This window comes from Hevea brasiliensis, chromosome 6, assembly GCF_030052815.1.
Source record: "Hevea brasiliensis isolate MT/VB/25A 57/8 chromosome 6, ASM3005281v1, whole genome shotgun sequence".
Taxonomy (NCBI): domain Eukaryota; kingdom Viridiplantae; phylum Streptophyta; class Magnoliopsida; order Malpighiales; family Euphorbiaceae; genus Hevea; species Hevea brasiliensis.
In genome coordinates, this window is record NC_079498.1 from 99,542,165 (window position 1) to 99,557,205 (window position 15,041).

The window sequence follows — 15,041 nt, forward strand, 5'->3', positions numbered from 1 at the left end:
GTAATAGCTTCTGTAAATAAGTTTTTAAATTATTTAATAAATAGTAATTTATTAATTTATTTTAAAATACAGTAAATTTATATTGATATTAGATATATATAATTTAAAAAATTTTCGTGTACAATCTTAATTAGACTTATATTAAAGTCTAATTATAATTTAATTTTTTTCATCTAATTTTAAATTTATTTGTCATTAAGAGTTTTTTTCTTATTTTTAAAAATTTTAAAATTTATTTTATTTTTTAAATATTGAAGGCTTAATTAAAGGTATATTTTTAAGGGCTAAAATAGACAATTTCTTCTTTATGTTATCTATGATTTGTTTTTGGCTTGAACTTGACAAAGATATCATAGTTTTCGAAATTACAACTTAATACCCAGCATAGTGAAAATAAAAACGGTTAAACCTGCTTTGCTCAACACTACTACGAAACCCCATAATTCTGAGCAAAAGTAATTTCTAAATTTTGAGGAAATTATTCAGAATTATAATGTGTTGCTCTGAATAATTCAATAATTGATAGAAATATATGTTGCATCTGCCAAAATTATAGGGATGGACACACATGTTAGTAATATGCTCTAGTACATATCATTTAGTATGTATCTTGTACATGTTTTTATTAATAAAAGGTATTTTCACTTTTTCATTTACATAAGATATTTATGTATAATAAAAAAGATCCATTTATATTTTGTTAAAAATTCTATTCTTAAGTTGTCAAGAATATGAGCGACAGTATTTCTAATACAAATTATCATTAATAGGTTCACAATCGATGATACTTCATAATAAGGACATGAATTATCCAGAAAGATTGTATTCATGTTTGTTCCCAAGTTATTTATATGAGATATAAATAAGATGGAATAACCTAATAAAGGTTCTATATAGGCCAAATGGAGATTCCAGGTCAACATAAAAATGCAAATCAATCACTAAGATCATAACCATCCAATTCTTACCATTCTATCATCTAAACAGTCAACCATAAGCTTTAATTTCAAACCCAAAATGGTGCTAATTCAGCAAGTCACATTAATAAAAGTTCCACCACAATAGTAAGAAACAACTCAGTTGCTAGTAACTGCAGCTAGCAAACACCCAAAACCCCAAAAGACGAGGGTATATGAAACAATAAAACGTCTCTACATATAAATTTTTAACTCAGCCCAATAGAACAAATCCACTGCTATTCAGTGAGACTTGACATGTTGCTGGACAACATTAAGACCTTCACTCTCCTCGCCATAATCCTACAAAACAATCACGACAATGTTTGATAAACCTTTTAGCACAAAAAGAAAGAAATGAGAGATTATCGACCGGTACAAACATAAAATATCAGGAATAAACTCACACCTGAACTACAGCGCAAGAACAACCAACTACCTTCCTAGCCTTGCCCTCAGAATCAATCTTGCACAACTGCAGTAATCACCGAAGAAAAGTCATCAGATGGTATTCAAAAACATTTTGCAAACCCTAACTAAAACAAAAGAAGTGAAAAAATTTCAAGTTCAGAGATAGAAAAATAAGTGATATGTAGTGCAACATACAAACATCACAAGAACTATTAAATAATTCATAATTAGAGGAAATGCATGACTGAGAAAACAAATTAGATAGCTGAAACAGTATAACCATCTCAAGTAATAGTCATGATTGACTCTTCCAGACAATTTGTTTCATTCAGAGTTATGTAAAGTAGCACGCAGCTACTAGGGAGTTTACCCATAAAATAAAAATCACAGTAGGGAAGCCACCATTTTGAGCAGTTGAAATCATGACACTCAAAAAAGCCAATTAGAACAACACATCTCTAAGCATGAGCACATGTAAACAATCTTATATCAAGAAATTATAATGACTACTTGTGGTGTAGTACAAAAAAATCATAACTAATAGCACTACTTGCCGCATTTTCAACTCTTCTTTCACTGGTCTTTTACCAAACTCAAATCTTTTCAAATTACAAGGCCAAAGAGAAATATGAAAACAAATCTCTATTTCCAAGATATAAAGAACGCCAAATCATAAATATGTTGCACCCAGCATCTACAATTGAGTTCCCATCTCATGTTTACATCCATGGATCTCACAGCAACACCTCTAGTAACAGACAAGCTTTGAGACTAACACATTTTTATAATGCTACTGATTAACCCAGCGATAATGCCTGAATTTTCTGTTCTTCTTTCAGAGATCTTTCATTCCACTCCTATATTTTCAAATTATAAAGCCAAAAGGATTTTTTTTTTTAAAAAGGAATTAAAAAAAAAAAAAAAGAAAATCAATCTTTAGTACAGCATCTGCAATGGATTCTCCCATCTTGTGCTTATAATTGTGACTCTTACAACTACATCTCTAATAAACAAATCATTAACACATTTCTCAAGAATTTTACTTCCCTAGTATTTTATTTTTTATCATTATAACATATATGACATTCATAGCATAAAATTAAAACAATATCAAAATAGATTTCAATTGATAGTACTTGAAATAATCTGAAGAAGGAAAATAAAGCATAAATAACAAAACTAGAAATGTGTAATACTCACTCCAACCCACTCGCCAAGAGTCTTAGCACTGGGAACTGTTAAGAGGCCAACCCCATGGTCAGCACAAAGCCCTTTAACGAGCTTGATATAGTCAGGCTGGTTGCAGTCCTCGGCCAATACACAGAGCTGGGCAGCATGCTTCTCGATCACTTTCGCACCTTCATGAAGACCTCGAACAAGCCCACCATGAGCCAAAGATTTTCTTAGGACTAGCTGCAATGCAGTCATCAAGTCCATGGCCTCGCCGAGAGGCTGAGCCGGAGTCTCAACGGCGACGGCACCATCCTCACTGTTCAAGTGACAGATTCAAATCATTAAACCAGAAGATCTCCATAAAAACTATATCAAGATGAACATAAAAAACCAGAAGAAAGCTTACCCTGACATTATTTTAGTCCTGGAAAAATAGAGAATTAAAGGGTGGAGAGGATGAGGAAGAGGAGGTGGCTGCGTCTTCTAGGTTTTACTTGTAAAATTAGGGTTTGCATGTTGCCTCTTGCTTTTAATGGTGCTCTGTAGATGGGCCTTGCGGGTTAGAACTTCAGATGAGCCTCACTCAACAAAAGGCCCAATGATAATATAGGATAATTTATTATTTAACCTCTATATTTTATCATTATTAAAAAACAATCTCTTATTTTTACTTTTATTAACACTTTCATCCCTTTTCCTATTAAAAAATCTCGAGTCAAAAATTAAGATGGACTTTAAAAATTTATGTCTAATAGTTTCCAAATTTGCTGAATTGTTAGTAAACAAATCGATTGATTCTTCTCTTTTAAGTTGAATCTTAAGATCTTTTTAAGAAATTGTTGAGATTGGGTGCATGTGTCGTTATATATATTATTAAGATGAGTTTTATAGTCCTTTTACGAATCCGATCTGCAAATGTTTTCTATAATTACACTTCTACTCAAATAACAAAGAAGACAACCATGAAGGCTGTACCATTATGTTCGCCAAGAAAGTTGAGATTACATGGATTAATTGACAACTGAAAGAAACTAAGATATGAGTATCATACCACAGAGACCAACAGTTGTGCACCAAATGCAAGAAAATATTTAAAATATGAAAACATTCATAATTAAGAAAACTTGATGACAAAAGTGTACATAAGTTGTTGATGTTCAGCATACATATACATTTGAATGAGCATCTTTCTAATTTTAATTTTTTTTTTTTTTATAATTTTTCATAATCAATGAGTATTCTGTCCATTCTCAACACCTAAACCATACAACACACCGGCATACTTTTCCAAGGAGCCGCTAAAGAAATTCTCCTTTAATTTCCTGAATGTACAAGCTGTGAGCAAACTATCTGAACCCGCTTGATGGCATATCCCAACTCTCTCTACTTCCAACAACTCGGCGAGCTTGTTCAATCCTCCATGAAGGTTATTGCTAAACTTCATCAAATGCTTGATATCATATAAGGTTGGGAAGTACAAGTTGATCAAGTTAAAGAACCCCACTTGTGTATCAGGCAAATTCTGGCATGTCAAGAGCTTAAGCAAATAGCCAAAATCATAGCCACTGTGGAAAGTCACCCAGATCACACTATCATTCAACACAATCCCTGATGACATCAAGAGCTCACCGAATTGCTTCGCATCAATACCCTTCTCATTATTCTTCTTAAAATCAATCCCACTTTGGCGCAAAAGTTCGATTGAATCATTTGCAAAAACATCCTCGTTCACATTGAATTCACGAAAATTGAACTGCCATATGCAATACTTGTCAGTTCCACATGTGGGTAAATTCCCTTGCTCATCTGAAAACGTAAGACCCAATTGAATTAGCTTCAACAAATCGACATTATCCTTCAAGGTTTGATAATGATAGTCATTGCTATTCTTAAAATTGCCCACAGGGCGCAACACAATGCCTGGGAACTCCGTGTCCATAGCTATATATGGAAAATCATCAACAATCTCACGGATAAGAGCAAATTCTTCTTCAAGATTGTCATTCCACACCTCTCGAATCTGGACAGAATCGCCTTTTAGCAACAGCGACATTCCTTGGACTCAAGAACCAGAACCAAAGCACGACAAATAAAAAACAAAATTGCTCAATCCCAGGTCTTTAATCAAATTAAGAATTCAAACCCTACCAAAATCTATTGCCAAATCAGTTGATATCACAATATCTGCAAGAAAGATTTTTAAATGATTCAGCCAGAAACACTAATAACTCCTTAATCAATAAAGAAAAGGGCAAAGAAGGGCTCAAATCTTAACGCATACATAGATGTAAAAACTATAGTTGAAAACAGCAATCAAATCAAACCCATACAAAAACAAAAAATGAAATGAATAAAGATCTACACAAAATCATGATTAACCCAAAAAGAGAAAAAGAAATAAACACAACAAATAATATTTGAACATATAAATGGGAAATCTGACCTGTAATCAGAAAGATTTAAAGCATCTGATTGCAGATCTTAACGTGCAGATTCTAGACAGAGACACGAACATTTATATAGCAGCCAAAAAAGGGGCAAAACAAGAGGATTGGAAAGGACGAACAGGAAGAGGATGAGGGTCTACTAGGTTTCCCTTGTTCAATGGTATTATAAAAAGCAGCAACAGGTGGAGATGGCGAAAGCGATAGAGATATTTTAAATTTTTATAAGGTCAAAAATAATGATGGGTTTTCCTGTTTCATTTTTCTGATTTTGTTTGAATTTTCATTTTTTATTTTTTTTGAATTTTTAGCTATTGGTATTGTAACTCTTGTTTGTTTGCACGTAAAAACAAAAAATTTTCCTAGAAAAAGCCTATTAAGTTCTTTCTCCTGGTAAAAAGAGAGAAAGCTTAGAGGGAAAACGCGCTATTGAAGGCCTTTTCCCCTTTCTCACCTCCTCATCAACATGAGAAGAGAGTCCATTTCTCTTCTACTCTTTATGAGAAAAATAGGCTTAAACAACTATCGTTTGTTTCGGGAGAACTATTTTTTATTTATTTTTATTATTTTTATTAATAGAATATAAATATTTTATTAATTATTATATTTAAATTCAGTTTTAAATTAGTCCAGAATCCAGGTTTAATTTAATTTTGATTTTCCTATTTAATTTTAAATTAATAATAAATTAAATTTTTATCTAATAAAATTAAATAATATTTTTTAATTAATTGAGCATTTTTAAATATGAAACTAAATATTTTTTAATTAATTATGCATTTTTAAATATGAAACTAACATTAAAAAAAATAAAGGATAAGATCACCATTTTTTTAAATAAAAAAATAATATAAAATATTAAATTGTTAATTTTTAAATAAAATTTATTATTATTATTTTTTAATTAGGCTAATCAATGGGTGAGAGGGAGGCAGAGTCTTCCTTGTGTGTGCACGCGCGAGCGTGCGAGGTCATATTGCATTGGATTGTCGAGTCGAATTGTTGGTTTTTAGTTTGATCTTATTCACGATTTACAGAAGGAGAGATCGAGATTGGCTAAAGGTGGTGATTTCAAGCCAAGTTGGAATAGGGATGTGTAAATGGTCTTTTCAGTTCAAGTTAAATTGAAAAATTAAAAATTAAATTTTTTTAAAAAATAAAATCAAATTGAAGCAAAACTAAAATAAAATTGGTTCATTTCGAATGATCAGTTCTTCTTTAAATACTTATTTTGGTTCTTGGCCATTCACAGTCACAGAATCTGTGTTCTGTATGCCTAAACAACCATAAGCTTTAATTCAAACCAATTTGGGCTTTTGGCATGGCTAAAGTTGAGGTGATGAGGAAGAGATGATGGTAATAACTAAGGAGAGGATTCGAAGGATGAAGGGGTAACAACTATGGATTTTTTTTTTTTTCAGATGAACTTTTATATATAAGGATCTAAAATCAGGGTTTGATTTGATTTGAAAATACACCTTAATCAAATTAAACTGAATTTTTAAATTGAATTGGTCCGATTGAACTTTTTACTCAATTAAATTCTGGTTATTCCTAAATTTAAATGGGTGACTGGTCAATGGGTTTAAAACCCAAATATGATGCTCGAGTCCTGATTTGGTCAGATTATTTGGTCAAATTATGTGTCAAGTTTGTTAATAAATTGATAGAATTTGATTTTAGATGTTGTAGAATAACACATAAGGTTATTGGATAAAATAAATAATAATAATAATAACAATAATAATAATTGAAATCTTTGACTAATTTTTATTAGCCTCTTAACTATTGAAATTGTTACACTTTCATTCTCCGTTTGTCCCTTAACTTTTAAATTATTACACTTCTGCCTCTTATACATAGCAGTATTATAGTATACAATAAAAAAAATTTTAAAAAAATAGCACATAAAATGCATATCACTCTCCTTCTCCCCTCAAGCTCTCTCTCTTTTTTTATTATCCATCTAATCTTCCTCATCTGCTTTCTTATCATTCTCCCACTTTATCTTTTATGTTAAATAATTAAATCACTCTCCACTCACTCTCTTTTCAAACCGAAAGAAAAATCTCAAAATTATTTTTTTATGATTCCTTTTCAATCAATTACAAATGGAGAGAATTGGAAAAAAATCTCCATCAAATAAATAAGAATTTGTCCGTACTTGTAATCAATTAGAAAAGGACCGTTAAGCCGGTAAATTATCATTGTCCCCATTATCCTTGTCTCCCCCTCAATGGCCCTCTCATGCCTTGAACAACTTTCGGCTAAGCCATGAGTAAGCGAGCCCAAAACATCCCAACATCCATTTTGAGGGCCTTTCCTCATACATCGGAGGGCGTAGACTGGGAGCAAAACCCCAACTTTTGAATATTTATCATTTCATGAGCTAGAGTCCGATTCAAGTTCAATGGGAGGACGGTCCTGATTTCAGGTCGGTTTGAAGCCATGGAACTATCAACCGGTCCAATTTATTTGCGGGTCCAAACCGAAATGATAGTTGATCTTCCAATAATGTAAAAACAATTCCACTTACATAAAAAAAAACACTAGTAGTAACGAACCAGGGAACTTCGCAATTTGAAAGAGATTCAGGAGTTTAAAGAGGATTTTGTACTAGAAATTAAGTTCACAATTCAAGATACACCTTGACGGAGCTACTTGACATAAAATTAACTCTGACGAATCATGGTCCCAGCTTCAGGTTTCATTGGTTGCACTTTCAGCAAACCTCTTGTTGAAGACCTTCCATTTCTTCCAGAGACACCTAGCATACAGATTCAAGATTATTCACCAGTAGAATAACTTTAAACAAAATGAAATGCCGATGCACATGAATGTAAATACTCACAGCTAGGGGTAGGTAAATACTCACAGCTAGGGATAGTTACTGGGCGACGATTCTATTCCAACTTTGATCAAGCCAACTACTTTTTTCCTTTTTCTTATTGGGAAAAGTACAAAAAAAAATCTCTATGATTTCTCACTTTAATACATAAGAGACTATAATTTTTGTTAATTTGATACACTTAGCAAATATGCCATTTACCGTTAAGTGACACTGATGTTAATGTGTCACTGATGTGACACTGAGACCACTTAACAATAAATAACGATTTAAACCACATTTACTTATAAAGCATGACACAGAGTATCATAAAAATTAAAACACGTCCTTGTGTATCAAAATGTGAAACCACATAAGTTATATATATAGTTTTCTTTTCTTATTTTTTAAAATGAAAAAAAAAAAAAAAAGAATTCTGATTTTGAGCCCACCAAACCCGCCAATTCAAGGCTGGTTGAAATAGAACAGGTCTTGATCTGTTTTGGCCCATTTTTGATTCCGGGTTGGGCCAATCCAGTTCCAAACCAGACCATGGCCAGCTCTACTGACAGCATTCATGTCTTGTTTCAAATGATAATTTCAATTCCAATAGATTCAATAGTTAATTTCATATATCAAATAGCAAAATTCCCTTGTATTATTAATAAAATCCCCAGAGAAAAAGACTGATTATTTATTACACTATGGTGCATTAGAAAATAGTGCAACCTCACTCACATTTATATGGGATTCACTCTCCATATCTTTAAGTGGTCCTCACATAATTTGGAAGTAGTAGGCAATGTATTAAGTGCATTATGTTCTAGTGCATCAGTTGCACTCAATAATTTAAGAGAGAAAAATAACAATATTACTAAGCACGTCAGTAACCTAACAAGGCAAGATGCTAATGCTAGATTATCCCACAAAACAATTAAGAGCATCGGTTGTTCTAACCTTAGCATCAAGGTCTCTTCATCTCTTACGCTTAAGGGTCTTGATATTCTTCACAATATAACCAATCACCTCCTTCAACGTGGCTTTCCTTCCTTCTTTAAAGTTCCAAAGCTCAGGAATCACGTATCTCCCACTCGGATTATACTCATTTAATTCTATCAAAGCAGTAACAACTGCCCTGTATATCTCATCCCCCCACTCCTGCTTGAGATTTTGCAGCTTCTCATCTTCTTCATCTACTATTTCCTGAATCAGGTACCATCCATGCAATTAGACTAAAAATTCAGTGTCTCCCCTAGGGAGGATGAAAACGAAGTTTTACCTGATGATTCCCTTCAACATGATTGATGATTTTAAAGGGATGCCAGTCTGGATTCTTCAAATTCTCCTGCCACAAGCTGCATAAAGTAGTGGCCTGAACCTGAGCTTCCTCTTTTGGAAATCTTTGCTCGCATGTATTTAGGAATGCCTTTTCATCAATTTCTCCCATTCTTTTTATTCCAATATTAGTCCTAACAACTGAGGACAATGTATCTTTCAAACCCTAAAAGAGACAAAAAGGAAGAAGTTTATAGTATTCACTTATAACAAAAAGAGAAAATTAATCATCAATCCAGGTCCCTTGATATAAATTTTAGGAAGAGAATATTCACAATAAATATTACTGATTGGTTTCACAGACCAGAGAATTAGGTGCAACAAAATCATTAGTTTGCATCATTCAATTGATCAGATAAAACATCCTGGAAAAGATTGTAAGTGACAATTGGATGCCATAGTCATTCTATGCTAGTTACCAACTCCTCAGCGTATAAAGACCACAACTTCAACTCAGATAAAATGTTTTTTGTGAAACTCCAAATTTAAAAGCAAATTTAGACTAATTCAGTTACGTGCATGAATTCAAAGAGAGATAGGAAGAAAAGAGAGTCAAGATGGGGTTGGGGGGGAGAGAGAAGGAGAGGGAAAGAGTCGGTCAATTTTGTTCCTATACCTTTCTCAAATATGCAATTCAGCTGCGTTCTTCTTATATTGTCAATTTGGTCATTAGCTACTACATTTTGCAATAGGTATTAGGTTCCAATTGTTTATTACCCACAAGCAGCCATTAACTTTGCAACGTGACTTACCGAGGTGGATTGATCAAGTTTAATTCAAGCCTGACATATGAATAATGAATTTGCTCCTGAATTAATAAAAAAAAAAGACTACTGAAGCCTAGGTCTTATCCTTGACCTTTTATTTTCAATCTATTGCACCCTAACTTTTTATTTTAGTAACTAATAAACACAATTTTTTCCAACATGCAATGTGCTTATATTCGCATGCACAGATGCAAGTAGATAAAATTAAGCACCCCAACATGGCATTTTATTTCTGCGTATAAATACCATCCCTTGTTCTATGTAAATACATACAATCCATGATGTGGGCATCTATACTTTGGTTGATTAGAGAACAAGGTTCCATCCCAACAAAAAATAATAGGTCGAAATAGAACAATAATGGGTAGATAGGTTTTTTCCAATTAATTAAGCAGGAAATTTAAGTATAGGGCTGCATTCCCTATTTGAAATAAAAATTGAGCTAATTTGGCATCTTCACCTGGAAAAGGGAAAAGAATATACCTGAATTAATTCTTTACGTGCCTCTTGAAGCTCATCATTGCTCTGGCGCTCTTTTACAATAAGAGTTTGATTCAGAGATTCAACATCAGCCAAATCCTCTACTTTCTGCTCCAGCTCATCATTCATCTCCTTCATCTTCTTTTGAACGGCTGTATCATCTTGATCACCAAGATGCTTCATCACCTGAAGTTTCCCTTTTAGCTCTTCAATTTCAAGTTCCAACTTTTGTTTGGCATCTAACTGTTTTTCCAACAGAAGTATCTTATTTAGAGCCTCTTCTTTCTCCCTCTGAAAATATATAAATTTCCATTAGAAAAAGCAACAGAAATCCTATCATGACAAAGCAGTGCAAATTACGGCGTGAACTACAATAAGAAAAGCACCTTTTGCTCTTCAACCAGCCTTAAGACATTCTCATCAGCCTTCTTCTGCTCCATAGATGCCAAATGAAGTGAATTGTTTCTCACATCATTCTAGAAAGATAAAAAGATATGGTCACTGGTGAGCACAAAACATCATCAAACATAAGCAACTCATCAGCATTTTCTCTAAAACATTCTAACTCGTGCCAAATTATCATGTAATTATTTCACAAGTGTCACTGATATAGCTTTTTGATCCTTTGAAACTGAAAACTTCTAGTAATTGGTCCAATATGTCAAGACTTGCAACATTTATTGTCTTCAGGAAAAAAACTGTAAATTCAACAAGATAACCAAATAAAGTGAGTCACCCATTGACACAAAATGTAACACATGATAACGCTAGCAAAAAAAAAAAAAACAACAAGAACTCTGAATTCAGATTAATAGGAAAATGAGCTGGAAACAGGATGGCTGCAGATTACACAAATAGCTTAATATCAAGTGAGCTTGAAAGGTTGAAACTTCTTAATTCAGAATTGTTGCAAGACAACTTTTACCATTTTCTTCTCTTCATCAAGTTTTTGTCTCTCACGCTCAGTTAGTGCTTCACGTTTGTTCAATTCTTTGCTCCAGCAATCAAGTTTCCTCTTCTTAGCCTCTAGTTCATCATTCAGATTTTCTGCCTCTTCCATGATTCTGTGAAGATTATCACGTTGAAGCCGCTGCATCTTCCTTCTTTCTGATGAACAATCAGAAGGAGTCATATATGAAACCTCACTCATCTCATCAATAAGAATTTTTTAACAATAAACTCAAACCAATGGCACAATGATTGTTTTATCATCTCTTAAGGCTTCCTGAACCCATAAACAAGTTTCAAGACCAAAAGACAGCCTTGATTTTCTTTTTTTTAATATGACTTTTACCATTTTGGTTTCAATGCATAGTTTGTTCCAATTGTCAACTAATACTAAAATCCCATAGAAACAAATACAAATGCTATAGCCTTTCTTTGGTGGGTAAAAAAAATGTTTTTTAAAAAAAGTATCAAATAGTACCAAATGCCTTGGAAACAAATATCTTTACCGAAGCTTGGCTAAAGACCAATCTGGCACTGCTTTCAGAACTACTGTTTGCAAAAGCATCTCCTTGGACACTCATAGTCAAAGCATCCCAAAAGGCACACATAAGAAGCAGTTTGTTAGCCAAAGTGGCCAAGGGGATGCTTTTGCTAATTAGTAGTTGCAAAAACCCTATGTCCCAAGCATAACTGTTTAGAATTTAGACAAGCAACACACACACGTACAGGACATACCTTCAAGGAAAGCATAGTGCAGTTTGTCTTTCTCTTCAAGCATCCGACTCAAGGACATGGTCTTTTCATTGTATTTGTATTCGAGTTCACCCAAATTTTCATTTGTCTGATCAATTTTATTCGCTAGGTGTGCCACAACAGTATTTCTGCTTTCAGTTGCTTCTTGGACAATGCCAGAAATTGTTCTCAACTTCCCTTCCCTACGAAGATACTCTCCTATTGGCCCCTCAGAATCATGATCATCAGCACGAGCACACCACCCATATATACTTGACCCAGGATGTGTCTTTTGTGCTTTCCAATCCTTTTTACCATGATGCAAAGTTTCAAATGATTTTTCAAATTGAGTTGCATTAACAAAGCCATTCCAATCATTGTTAAATTTCACCACAGCCTGTCCAGTTTGCTCTTGTTCACTCCAGAAAGTATAAACTTCCAAAGGTTTATACTGAGCAAACTTTTTCAACCAATATCCACTCTCACATAAGGCATTATCATTAGTCACAATGTTAACTATTATTCCCATCCAAGGCCATACAAAGACATCTAGTTGCTCTGGTGTTTGATTGACAGGTTGGGGCAAAACTGGACGTTGAATTTGATCTGCTTCATTTACTAGGTCATTTTCCAAATACATTGCTAGGGCAAGATGGTTTGCCTTTTGTTTTCCACTCCTGTTGGCAGAACCCTTAGCCACTCCTGATGCATGTTGAAGCAAATCCTTGTACTTGTAATCCTGCTTCTTTTTCCCAGCACAGAATGGACATCTTAAGGTGCCATTTACCTTTACTTTGTATTTTCCAGTCTTCAAATCTTCATATGGCTTGTCCTTGTAGTCATTGATCTCTGATTCACTAATGTCAGATTCTTCTTCAGAACTGTGATCCATCTGACCAATACAACAACATGATGTTGATGAACATGTATTATTACCAAAGATGTAAACATATCAAGCAATAAACTAAAACGGGAAAAGCCATATGCACAATCCAGGGAACAAATCCTTGCATAGAGTAAAAAATAACTCTAATAAACATTTAAGCATAAAAACTAATGCAAACACCAGAACAATACTAGACTTACTATTTCATATTCCCATGCAAAGAGAAATTTTAAAATTCCCATTCAAAGAGAAATTTTAAACACCAATGAACATATAGATTTTTAAATTTACCAGATTGCTTATTCGCCCTACAGCATCATGGATGATGACATTGTGCAAATCAAAATTTGCAAGCTTCCCACGCTATAAGACACAGAAACCTCCAAGGAGAATGGAAAGGATTAGGGGACTAATGCGACAAAGGTTACATTCCTGTCATACCTCATGCACATGCAACGTATGCAGACACCATTCTATATAACAACAACGCCCACAGATTAAACAAAAAAAAAGAAAAAGAAAAGAGTGAAATTTACAAAATAAAACTCAAATTCCACGTTTGGATTACCTAAATTATCTAAAAAGCCCCAATTTTCTCCCCAAACAATATCTCTTCCACTAAAAAGCATCTAAAACAACCTTCAAATTCATATTTCAATCGATGCTCTGCATGCAAAATATACCGTACAAGCCATAATCAAACTTGATATGACTTAAACCTAGTTAACAAACAAGCTCATTTCCCAAATAAACTCCTAAAAACACACAATAGAGAGTAGAAATTGATATTCATTTTAAGCTTTGTTCACGAATCTTACAACTAGTACAAGAACTCTAACCCTAACTCATTCGCTAAAACCCTTAATCACGCCGATCGTTGCCTCATCCAGTTACCAAACAAAGCACATTGTGAAGAGAGAAACAGCGATTTTAAAGAGACAGAACTCCGACAGAGAGTCGTACTCTTACCTGTGAACCTGAGCTGTATTTCTCTGTTGCTTCTTTCTGTGCTTTGTGAGAAAATAATAGAGTTCAGTCCTCCGAGTTGAGCCCAGTGTATATTTCCTTACGGGAAAAATCAGCTGCGCTTATATTTATCTCACGAGAACACGCGTCAGATTTCTGTTGGGATAAAGAATGTTTGACTTTTGATTTTAAGAATTTAGACTAAAATGATTTGAATATGTATTTGAGTTGGCGTGTGCGCGAGCACAAGGAATAAGATAGATAAGCTTTAATAGGTTTATGAGGCATTTTTTTGAGCTAAATGATTGGATTGAGACCTTTTTTTATTTAATAAATTAATGGATTAAATTTAATTTATGTTAATCAATTTACGCTTAAATTTCATTATAAAATTTTAATAATATCTATAAAAATATTTATCAATTTAAAATTTAAATTTTTTATTGTATTATGTGTTATATTATTAATAAATAATATTAAATTAATTATAAAATTAAATATAATATAATAAAATAATAAAATAATAAGTTTTCAACATAAATATATAAAATATTTTAAAATTAAAATAAATTAATAATAATACAAATTAATTTATTAAAATTAATTTATTTAAACTCTTTTATTTTATACTTCTTTGAAAAATTTTGATTTGTATATATTTTATTTTAATTTTTTATAATTTAAAATAATATTAACTTGCATAATAAAATTACATTTCTAATATGAAAGAAAATTATTTATAAAATTAAAAATATAATAATTTTTAAAATAAATTTTTATTAATTTAGTCCATTATCATTATAAAATTTTTATTTTTATTATATTAACATCTTAAAATTTTATATTGTCATATCATTTTATGCAAAAAATTTTAAAATTTTTTTAATATATTAATTATTTAATATATTTAACAAGTATTTTTATTTTTAAATTATAAATTATATTACATATGTTATAAATACCTTATTAATTGAAATATAAATATAAATTTAATCATAAATGTTGTAATTAAAATTAAATTTATAAGTGTAATATATATATATATATATATATATATATATATATATATATTTTTTTTTTCAATAATAAAAATATTCTTATAGATATTAATAATAT

General features: G+C 32.2%; 3 protein-coding genes across 5 annotated transcripts; all 3 read right to left on the bottom strand.

Moving 5' to 3' along the window:
- Positions 1–980: 980 nt before the first annotated feature.
- Positions 981–3,104, bottom strand: LOC110641230 (40S ribosomal protein S12). The gene is made up of 4 exons (XM_021792873.2): positions 2,947–3,104; positions 2,568–2,856; positions 1,366–1,431; positions 981–1,259 (listed from the first exon to the last, which is right to left on the bottom strand). Exons 1-4 carry the CDS (start codon positions 2,952–2,954, stop codon positions 1,200–1,202), a joined length of 423 nt encoding a protein of 140 aa, XP_021648565.1. The 5' UTR covers positions 2,955–3,104; the 3' UTR covers positions 981–1,199.
- A 524-nt stretch (positions 3,105–3,628) lies between these two features.
- Positions 3,629–5,371, bottom strand: LOC110641231 (probable CCR4-associated factor 1 homolog 7). The gene is made up of 2 exons (XM_021792874.2): positions 4,984–5,371; positions 3,629–4,724 (listed from the first exon to the last, which is right to left on the bottom strand). The coding sequence occupies exon 2, from the start codon at positions 4,591–4,593 to the stop codon at positions 3,769–3,771; it is 825 nt and encodes a 274-aa protein (XP_021648566.2). The 5' UTR covers positions 4,594–4,724; positions 4,984–5,371; the 3' UTR covers positions 3,629–3,768.
- A 2,166-nt stretch (positions 5,372–7,537) lies between these two features.
- LOC110641232 (factor of DNA methylation 1) lies at positions 7,538–14,045 on the bottom strand. 3 transcript variants are annotated; one of them, XM_058148742.1, is made up of 9 exons: positions 13,929–13,979; positions 13,251–13,339; positions 12,077–12,965; positions 11,319–11,500; positions 10,780–10,869; positions 10,397–10,684; positions 9,091–9,312; positions 8,769–9,014; positions 7,538–7,751 (listed from the first exon to the last, which is right to left on the bottom strand). In XM_058148742.1, exons 3-8 carry the CDS (start codon positions 12,963–12,965, stop codon positions 8,787–8,789), a joined length of 1,899 nt encoding a protein of 632 aa, XP_058004725.1. In that variant the 5' UTR covers positions 13,251–13,339; positions 13,929–13,979; the 3' UTR covers positions 7,538–7,751; positions 8,769–8,786. The 3 variants fall into 3 exon arrangements, with proteins under 3 accessions (XP_058004725.1, XP_021648568.2, XP_058004726.1); XM_021792876.2 differs by lacking the exon at positions 13,251–13,339 and having other exon boundaries at positions 13,929–14,045; XM_058148743.1 differs by lacking the exon at positions 13,929–13,979 and having other exon boundaries at positions 13,251–13,352.
- Between the last annotated feature and the right edge of the window lie 996 nt (positions 14,046–15,041).